The sequence below is a fragment of the Neltuma alba genome, unplaced genomic scaffold (genome assembly GCF_004799145.2).
Source record: "Neltuma alba isolate B1F8T4 unplaced genomic scaffold, ASM479914v2 tig00011154_pilon, whole genome shotgun sequence".
NCBI classification, from domain to species: domain Eukaryota; kingdom Viridiplantae; phylum Streptophyta; class Magnoliopsida; order Fabales; family Fabaceae; genus Neltuma; species Neltuma alba.
Window position 1 is genome coordinate 46,365 of NW_021635887.1, and position 11,221 is coordinate 57,585.

Consider the following 11,221-nt stretch of genomic DNA (forward strand, 5'->3'; position numbering starts at 1 on the left):
GCGACATCATAAGCTTACGTAGGTAGTGAGATACGTATGTTGTTCACAATTTTCTGAGAAGGAGGACGTAGTTGATGGGGTTGATGGCCTGTTGAGCCATTTCCTGGTCGACGAGGGAGGCATAGGTGTCGAAGAGGCTGTCTAAAATGGAAGGTCCGAAGTGAGCGGAAATCATGGACTGTTGGATAGCCCTAATGGCTTTGGCCAGTATGCTTCCATAAGAGGCCTTCCCCACCCCGCTCGTCTCTATTTCTGATATCTCCATCCTCTCCAACTCAAACGACCCTTCTTTCCTCACTTCTTCTTCTATCTCCTCCCCACATGCTGCGTAGAAATGCACATCATACCAATCCACCTTCTCCTCTTCTACTTCTCCCTGCTCAACCAAACAATTAATGAATTATTCAAACCCATGTGATCAGTTCTGCAATTATATTTCTCTCAGCCCATCTACCTAAGTTACGAGAATTTTATAGGTCTCGCTTGAGAAAATACAACACAAAAGAAAAGTCATTTGGAAAGCTTAATTAGGAAGATTTTGATTACAAGTTTGACTCATGAAATGATTCTGCTTCAATACCTGCTCTGTCTCATATTGATTGCCATTTTCTTATAAATCGACCCTTTTCACATTTTCGTATAAATGTCACAATCAAATCACTTAAGTATCACTTGTCTTTGACAACAATTCAGTTTTATTTTTTAATTTTCAAACAAAATAAAAATGATTACAACTTTGATTAATTGAATGAATTGTTTGAACAGTGATGGTTTGTATGATTTTGATTGATAGCTTCTCATAAATGGACCATTCTCACGTTACTTTTTGTTATCCTAAAAAGTCAAGTCACCAGATTACCCCGGAAGGGATAATCTATCATAGTAATATTGGAAAGTTACAATCAAATGATGCAAGTATTCTAACCAAACAAAAAAATTTATACGTCAGTATAGTCAAGGTACTAACTAATGCTTTTTTATTCATGCCCAAAAAAAAAAATTGTGCTTTATGAAAATTGTTCTATAACTTTTTATTTAAGATGTTCTATATTTTTCGTTTTCAAAACTGCATGTGAAAATATTATTTTACATTCAAAATTACTTGAGGGGGATTAATAAATTTCCATTAAACATAATATTCTTGTAGGAGCTAGTTAGAAAGTCAGTTTTGATTATAAATATAAAATTTCAATCTATCTTACCTATCATTTTTATCATTTTTTCAAACTAATTTATTTAATTTATAAATTGATATATAATCAAATATTATATGGGGATATTTTAGAGAGTTCCTGTTGTATTTGTTAGAAATAATTTATCTAGCTTTCTTAAGTAGCTTTTCTAGCAAAGTATATGAAGTGGAAGATCCTGAATTTTCCATCATACGGTAGTTACTTATTTTTCTTCATTTTGCGTTTTAGGCTTAGCCTTAGGATCTGATAACGCGTAGGGGGGATGACTGCTATGTTATAAGCCTATAATTGAACTTGAGGCGAAATGAAACGAAAGGGAAGGAGACGTCACACACACACAGCAGCCTAACATAGTTTAGAATGCTAGAACAGTGCTAAAGGTATCAATAATATAAGCAGTAGTCCTACCTCGGAGACCAAAACGGAGAACGAACGCCTGAGGATTTCCCACAACAAAGAGTTTCCTCGGTCAACATGTTCAGGTCCTCTTCTTCCCAGAAGGATGAGCACCATTCTTCCCCCAACCACCAGTTCCTCAGATCTTGATCTCAGGAACAACCCAAAGTCCTCCTGGAATTGCTTGTAGTACGCTTCAGCCACCACCGGAGGACTCTTTCCTGTAATGTAAATGCTTCCCTTGTTCACTGGTCTCCCCTGCTCGTCATAAAGCCCTGCAGGAACCTGCACATTCAACTATGTTTATTTAACCTTCACATAGAGATATGGTACGAGAGTTTGTAACAATGAGAGCTTAATTACCCTGGAAAGCCAGTGTAAACAGTGGGAGGAGTGGACAAAGTGCAAGCTCGTGCTGGGGAAAAGTCTTCCATAGAAGGAACCAGGGTAAGCTCCTATGAGAACGAGAGGATCAAACTCAATAATGTTGTTTCTGTGTTCCTCGAGTGACCTGTGGAAGTCAGGGAGGGCCTTGAAGATTGAGTTGAAATCATTTGTAGGAAGATCATTGAGGTAAACCCTGAGCTCAGAAAGTGCAGGCTGTGGAATGTTGTGGTGTATGATGATGCCTTGGATGGCTACGAAGATGTCTTTGATGAATGAAAGGGTGTTGGGTCCTGAGGAGCAGCCCAAGTCAGCGATTCTGAAGCTGTCAGGAGTGCTTCTTGCAAGGTAAACACTTTCAACTGCATCCATGATGATGTGCTTCACCTTATCGGATGCCTTCTTCTGTCAAACTTCAAAGTGAGAGTTTGTTTGAGGAATGAAAACTACAACAAGAAAGAAGCGAAGAAATAAGAGAACCTGAAGTGAGGAGTTTTTGGCGTAGCTAGTGCTGCCACTTCCTCCAGTCATGCAGAACACTTTTTGTTGATCCATATACTGTTGCTGCTAGCTGTTTGTATTCAATGAAGAGTGGTCTGATTTCAATGATTCAGCCTTCTGGTTCTTCCTCTTTACCCTGCTCTCTCCTACTTCCAATATATCTAGTTTTTAATTTGCTTCAAATTAATGTCATAATCTAGCTAGCAAAATCCACACATTCACCTGTAGTTCAGTTATTTTATAGTACCTCTTCTCATGTGTTTTAAAATATACCACTACCCATGTCAAGGAAACTGTGGCTCTTGGGTGTGCATCCAGTGAGCTTTGGTATTTTTAGAGGAAATGGTTTCTATGATGCCAAAAAATTAAATCCTTTGATGCGAGGAGTCAGCAAAATGACATATATGTTAAGCAAGGGTTTGTATTGAAATTTCTTTTACTCTCTCTCATATATCTTTCTATATTCACAATTCCATCCATATTCATCTTGTTATAATTGATCATAATGATGTATGATTAAGATCGTCTGCAACAACATACAAAGAAAAAGACAAAAGAGCTAAGAGTGTTGGCCTCTTATGAGGCCGTGGATTCACACTTCCCTATAATTACGATAAAAAATTTTAAAGCGTTCAAGGGTTGCGTTAAGCGCAGTACTGCAAACCGATGGTTGCTTTTGTCAGTCCTCTCTTCTCTTCCTAATGATTCATTGTCCCTCGAAATGATTAGTCCTCGAAAGCAAGAGAGAGAGCGATCGACATGTGGGAAGTTGATGTGCCCATTATATATGGATCATGTGATAGGTAATTAAACCGGTATTATTGTCCTAACTAGCAACTAAATATAAATGGATTTTTTTAACATTTGTTCCATTATAATTAGCTACAAGACAGCGGACCAAGTTGCTTGCATATTTAAAGCCGTCTGTCTGCGTACTTGTCCTAATTAACTCAGTGACTTCTTCCATGGGGCATCGTCTCTCAATGATTATGCCCATATGCTGATGCAGGTTATGATAATGTCGCTGGGTAATTGCATCATTTTTAATACTGATGTTTTTCAACACATAACCAAATATGTAGTGTTAAAATTCACTCTCCACAATTCATGCGACTCTTTCTTTTTCTGTCGGGTGAGAATAATCGACATGGCTATGTTAAACTTGTGCGACCCATAATTGTATGATTACTTTACTCTGAGCACATATGTAGTGTTGTTATTGGACTTCTTGTGTGAGCCAAAAAAAAAAAAAAAGAATTGGAAATCTTCAGCAATGTAAAAGTAGAAAAGGTTGGTTGATGTGAGGTCATTTGATGAAGACATGATAAATTACTAGTAATTCATGGATGGATCTCTTACAAAAGATTCTCTGGTAAGTAGGGGAAGAGGTTTATAAATAATAACATTATGATACGTACATGACAAATGAGAGTATCGAAAAAATGAGATACCATGACGAATACAAACAAATACCAATCAACTACCAATCTACCTCTACTAGTTTTGTTTTGGCAAGGAAAAACGAATAATAAGTTTTATTTTAAAGGGTAGTGTCCGTAAGAGTTGTTGTAGGGAAATGCAAACATGATGTGGGAAGACATAGCTACAAGGGTTCATTTGGTAGCTAAAGCAATTTTGGGAGAATCCAAAGGTCCTGGTCAAAGAGATAAGGAGACTTGGTGGTGGAATAAGAGTGTGCAAGAGAAAGTCAAACAGAAAAAAGATTGTTTTAAGGCCATACACTTGTGCAATAGTGTAGAGAACCAGAAAAAGTATCAGTTGGCTAAAAAAGAGACAAAGAGAGCAGTGAGCGAAGCACGTACTAAAGTTTATGAAGGGTTTTATCAGGAGTTAGGAACAAAGACGGGAGAAAGAAATATTTACAAGATCGCGAAGCAAAGGGAGAGGAAAAAGAGAGATCTGGATCAAGTTAAGTGTATAAAGGATGAAGATGGTAAAGTGTTAGTTACTGATGGTGATATTAAGGACAGATGGGAGGCTTACTTTTACAAGTTGTTTAATGAGGGAAGAATTTGCGACTCAGGACTTGCAGGACTTGCTAATTAACGAAGATGATCGGAATTTGGCTTTCTACCGCAGGATACGTATCGGAGAGGTTAAGGCGGCTCTCAAGAAAATGGACAATGGAAAAGCCGTTGGGCCTGATGGTATCCCTATTGAAGTTTGGAAATGTTTGGGCGATGAGGGGGAGGTATGGCTAACCAAGCTTTTTAATGAAATTCTACGCTCTAAAAATATGCCGGATGAGTGGAGGAAAAGCATTTTAGTTCCTATTTACAAGAATAAAGGAGACATTCAAAACTGTGCAAGCTACAGGGGGATAAAACTTATGAGTCATACAATGAAGTTGTGGGAAAAAGTGATGGAATATAGATTGAGGTTGGAGACTTCTATTTCGGAAAACCAATTTGGATTTATGCCAGGGAGATCCACATCGGAAGCAATCTATTTACTAAGGGGGTTAATGGAGAGATATAGAAGTAAAAGAAGAGATTTACATATGGTTTTTATTGACCTGGAAAAGGCTTATGATCGTGTGCCAAGAGAAGTATTGTGGAAGGCTTTGGAAAAGAAAGGTGTACGGGTTGCGTATATCAAAGTCATACAAGATATGTATGAGGCGGTAACTACCAGTGTAAGGACGCCTGGGGGGGAGACAAAGGACTTTCCTATTAAGATTGGCCTACATCAGGGATCCTCTCTGAGTCCGTACTTGTTCAACATTGTTCTGGATGTTCTAACTAAACCTGTTCAAGAAAGAATCCCTAAGTCCATGCTCTTCGCGGATGATATAGTTCTTATGGCGGAATCAAAAGAAGAGATTAACACTAGTTTGGAGTTATGGAGAAGGACTTTGGAGTCGAAAGGTTTCCGTTTGAGCAGGAACAAAACAGAATATATGCATTGTGATTTTGGAGGGAGGCAAGGTAATAGGGATTTGGAGGTGAGGATGGGAGAGTAAATTATTCCTCAAGTATCAAAGTTTAAATACCTAGGATCCATTATACAGGAGGATGGGGAAATTGATGGAGACATTTCTCATAGAATACAAGCTGGCTGGTTAAAGTGGAGGAAAGCTACCGGAGTTATTTGCGATAAGAAGGTACCTGAGAAACTTAAAGGAAAATTTTATCGGACTGCTATAAGACCAGCTATGATGTATGGTAGTGAATGTTGGGCAATAAAGGGAAAACAAGAGCACAAAGTCGGAGTAGCAGAAATGAGGATGTTGAGATGGATGTGTGGTCATACAAGAAAGATAGGATTCGAAATGAAAAGATCAGGACAAGAGTCGGTGTGGCACCTATCCAAGAGAAAATGGTTGAAAATCGCTTAAGATGGTTTGGACATGTGCAGAGAAGGCCTTTGGAGGCCCCGGTGAGGAGGGTGGATCAAACAAGATGGAGTCCCATAAAAAGAGGCAGGGGAAGACCGAGAAGAACGCTGAATGAGGTCATTGAACGAGACCTCCTAATCAACAACATATCTAAGGATTGGGTTGTTGACAGAGCACGATGGCGTCGTGTGATTCATGTAGCCGACCCCACCTAGTGGGATAAGGCTTGTTGTTTGTTGTCCGTAAGAGTTGTTGTAGTGATGCTGCAACCTTTTTATATGAGTATACGCATAATACGTGGTGGAAGTTTTTGTTAAAGTTTTTCTTGCAAGTATCTGCCTATTAGAAGTTATTCTGTTTGAGGTACTATCAGGTATAAAATGTGAGTACTCTTTTCAAAGGATATTCAAATTTCAATTCATCACATCATGAGAGATGACCCCTCCAACTAGAGAGGACTCCTAATAGTTTGAATGTGGGCAGTGAGTCATTAGTGTGAGGCCCAGACTTAGGCAGGAACAAACGAAGGGTTGGGCTTCTAAAAATGGTCAGGTGGAGGAATGGGCCTAAGTTATGATTGATCTCATGGGCACGAGCATTGGTTACAAAAGAATGAGGCCCACTGGGTTCCTGTTAACAGCGAAATCCCGTTTCCGATATTATGAACTGATTTAGCGAAAAAAATGAAGAGAGTTTTATCATTTTATGCTCCGGGGAATGTGTTGTTGGTACTTGGACGTGTAAGGAAAACTCCTCCATGTTTTTGTTTTTGTTTTTGTTTTGGGGCCCCAAATTAAAACATGAATTTCATACAATAGATCGGAGGAAAGAAATAGATAGAGGGCAAACTCTTGGCTCCTGGGAAATTGAGGGAAGTTGTATAAAGAGAAGGCTAAAATATACTCATGAAACTTTCCTACCATTTCAAAGTTTAAATTTAACCTCCTTGATGTTTTAATTTTTGACGTTAAGTCTGCCATATCATATATATGAGGATGAACTGGCATCCTACATGGCATCTGTATGATTTAATAATTTATTATAGGGTTAACTAATCCGCAAGTCCTTATAATTTCAACCAATTTTGAATCAAGTCCCTATAGTTTTTTTCCTTTTTATCAGGTCCTTATACTTTCACCTGTTTTTAATTCGGTCCTTGTATTTATTTTTCTTTTTATCAAGTCCTTATAAGTTCACCTTATTTTTAATTAAGTCCGTGAATTTTTTATTCTTTATTTTATAACTTCTAATAGTACTATTCTATAAACATAAAATAGTATATATTATTTACTATTATTTTATAAACAATAATATTATAAAAACAATGAATTATGGGAAAATTGGTAAAAAAAAATCCATGTTTGAAATTTTAATTGGCCAGAAGGATTTGATTTGTTGCACTCACGGATCATACTTGCACTTGTACAAATCAGGTCCTTCTAGCCAATTAAAATTTCAAACAGGGATTTTTTTACTAATTTTTCCATGAATTATTATAATAATTTTATTTTTTTCCAGCAAAAGAATATTAATTGTTCTAAAAAAATTTCCTGAATTAATTAATTATATTACTTATTTTATTAAATAATTATTAATTTAATTTCATTACTAATATTTTATTTTAGTATTAATCTATTTAATTAATAAATAAAAATTAAAACTACATGGACTTGATTAAAAATTTAGTAAAATTATAAGGACTGGATAAAAAAAAAATAATGCAAGGATCTAATTAAAAACAGGTGAAAGTATAAGGACTGATAAAAAGAAAAAAATTATAGGGACCTGATTCAAAATTGATTGAAACTATAAGGATTTGCAGATTAATTAACCCTTTATTATAATTATATATATTTTACAAAAGGTTAAAAATTTAAGATATCATTTTTTTTTTGGTTAAAATTAAAAACAAAACAACCCCTCATCCTTTGCATCTCCTTGCGGCAGGCTCGACTTTCAGTTTTGAAAAAAAGGTGGATTGCTTTTGCTTTTGGAGCTTGCGTTCTCCGAATGGATTTGCTTCGCATGCATTGGGCTTTGATTTGATCTTGGGATGGGTCGAAAGGAAGGATAGACCTGGTTACTCTTCTACCCATCCATCATCTTCAAACTACTCATTGTTGCAAATATATTGTGCTGCATCTTTCTTCTGATGTGTCAGTTTTTATGAGAGCTTTAAGGGAAAAATTAACGACAAGAACGGTTAATGTCAAAAATTAAATGGTCAAGGAGGTTAAATTTAAACTTTACAATGTTAGGAGAGTTATATGCAATTGATCCAAAATTTACGAGAGTTTTATATATTTGAGCCTGAAAAGAAAGAAAAAGAAATCAAATAATTAGAAACCCTATGGAAAAATTGGTAAAAAATTCCTGTTTGAAAATTTAATTGGCTACAAGAACCTAAATTTGAGCATGTGTAAGTATAATCCATAAGTGCAACATATTTTCTGCTGTGTGCAACATATCTTCCGTTGTGTGCAAATGACTTTCGTATTAATAATTGTTGCGCATCATTGATGATATGTTGCACACAGTAAAAGATATGTTGTACACACTGATCATGGTTGCACTTGCTTAAATTCAAATCTTTTTAATCAATTAAATTTTCAACCAAGGATTTTTTACCAATTTTTCCAAACCCTATCCTCATTCCTTTTTAAACTACAGCGCAAAGTCCAAACAGGTACTGTGACTGTTCTAACTACACTACAATTTTTTTTAATTTCATTCTTCTTCTTCTTTTCATTTTCACAGTCCATTCTCCTGTACACCAAATTAAATCATTATTTGGACGTAAACTGAATGACCTTTCCAGTACTGGCCATTTGCGTTTGCACCAACGTTGATTGCCTGTCGCTAAAGGGGCCCAACTCTTAAATAATTATTAGTAATCACTGAACGTGGACGCAATGTTAAGATTAACCTTCCTTTCCGGGCTAGTATATATATTTACGTGCTTTTCACGAATTCTCCAAGTTTGGGAAAAGAATTGGGGCCCACAAAATTCTGGTGATATGGGAAATTAATACTGTACACTTTTGAAATCGTCAGTACTTTGGAATATTGCAGGATTGCTCTTGTCGCCCCATAATCAATCAATCACTGCAAGCAATTAAGAATTACGACTCATCTTCTCAATCAAAGCTTGTTCAGCGTATTATGCTGCTAAGTTATTTAACTCCTCTTCTTGAAGACTTGAATTAAATCTGTTTTAAATTTTGAACCGAACTAAGATATGTTTATTGCTTGCTTCAAATCATGTTATTTACTATTACCGTCTTAAATTTAAGAATTATTTAGTTCAGCAAACTCGTGCTCTTATGCTAATTACAGCACCAAACCTTAATCAAGCTTTTGAAAGAAAAATCAGTGCAGCGAATCTCGTTGTTCACAAAGCGACAAAACGAGGTTTGTTGAAGATATGATAAATAATAAAAGGCTGAAAATGCATGGCACCAACCTTCGTGGAAATCAAGCATTGTGGTTCCAGCGTTTCTGATTACCTTAAATCTTATGGGTACGAACGCAGAATGCTCAGAAGTCATCAAAATGACGCGGGCTAATGACGTCTTCGATTTGACAGCGGCGGGGATTGTCATGTTCCAAAATATTCCAATTACTTAGCACGCAAGTTTTACGTTCATATGGTATACGGAGGACTATGCGAATGTGTAATTAAAAAAAATGTGATGAATGCATGCAAAATTAAGAATAAAAGTATACCTAGGAGCGAAAATAGTTGAGAATTTGTCAAGAACTTGTGACGTGCCTTTGGCCTACTTAAATATAAAAACAGGGCTAGGTTTTTTTGAAAGCTTGATTAGTCTAACAAGCTAGACCTAGACTCTACCTAGAGACTTCAACTTGTTATAAATTTATAATTCTAATAATATGAAAAAAATAGTTATTATTTTTTTTTAAGGTGCTTATGTAATTTAATTTTTTTATACATGGTTAATGCTTCCTTAGATTTTAAAATTTAGTTCGCAGGTAAAGATAAAAATATAATTTAAAACAGTAATGTCAGTAAGGATAAAATAGCAAACAAAAATTCTATTCTAAAAGGAATAGTTAAAAGGAAGGGTAAGAAGTGCTAAATTAATTAACTTATGTGTTTTGTTAATCACATATGATACCCGTTTATTCATTGTAAAATTAATAATTTTTCTTCATATTTATTTGTCTTAATTTTAATTTTCCTTTCGTACCTAGATATAGTCTTGTTCCAAATTTTAACGTGCAATTATAACTAGTTTTTAATAATATCTTTATTAATTATAATTAAGATTTAAAATAGTACTTAATAACCTTAAAATTTAAATAAAAGACAAGATTTAAAAGTAGTTATTATGTAGTATGTATGTTTTACCTTTTTATTGGTTTATGTACTTTTTACTATGTAGTATATTGTTTGAAGTTATTCAAAATAAAAACAGAGGCTTCAGGCTACGCTTTTATAAAAGTCAAATTTAAGTTTAAAAAAAGCCTATATGACAGGCCACAAGTCAAGTTTATACCAACTTGGTCTGGTTTGACCAGGCCTGCTTTCATTCCTGTAGAGGCAGCTATTAGGTAATAAAATGTGGGATTTATTATACTTTTGTGCCACGTCAAACCCACGTTCTCTACTTTTCTCAATTTTAGATCCAACTTTGTTGCATGCAGGACACAAATGCTTCTAATCACATAAAAACAATATATATAATGTATATTAGATTCCTGTAATATTACTCAATAACAGTTATTTTTATATAAATTTTTCACTCGACGAAATGCAAGACATTTATTCGCTTCTGACCATTTTGGTGCCTACTGCGTCACATGGTGTAAGCTATTCTCTATATATTTTGAAAAATTAAAGGCACAATCCTCTTTTGTATCCACAGCCAAAAAAATAAAATCATGCGCTGATATACACACACGGTGATATGCTTCATGGAATTTATAATGAATAATCCTATTGTCATCCATTTTGTGCAATGAATAAGATAATCACAGCGTTACAGTTAAGTCCTTTAATTATGATTTTTGTAAAATTAGGTCATTGATTGTAACATGAAGAAAATGACAAATTGAGAATTGTTGAAGAGAATAAAATAACGCTTAAATTTATTAACTTTAATACGTAAGCATCCAAACCATTTGCTTTCCTGTATATAAGAAGCCAACGGCATGTATAAATAGATGCCACGAAACTAACATAATCACACAAGTGAGGAGATTAAAGAAATTGAAGAGAACACAGAGAATGGAGGTAGGTCAAGTGCTGCGCATGAATGGGGGATCGGCGACACTAGCTACGCAAGCAATTCCTTGGTTCAGGTATCATCATTTTACGTAAACTTTATTAGCTGATTGACACAGACTAATCTAACTCTTTTTCGTC

The 11,221-nt window shown here is 35.4% G+C and overlaps 1 protein-coding gene across 1 annotated transcript; it reads right to left on the bottom strand.

Annotated features, from left to right (window-relative positions):
• LOC114761937 (jasmonate O-methyltransferase-like) lies at positions 1-2,531 on the bottom strand. Its single transcript, XM_028951386.1, has 4 exons — positions 2,454-2,531; positions 1,953-2,378; positions 1,602-1,874; positions 1-376 (listed from the first exon to the last, which is right to left on the bottom strand). Exons 1-4 carry the CDS (start codon positions 2,526-2,528, stop codon positions 44-46), a joined length of 1,107 nt encoding a protein of 368 aa, XP_028807219.1. The 5' UTR covers positions 2,529-2,531; the 3' UTR covers positions 1-43.
• Positions 2,532-11,221: the final 8,690 nt, after the last annotated feature.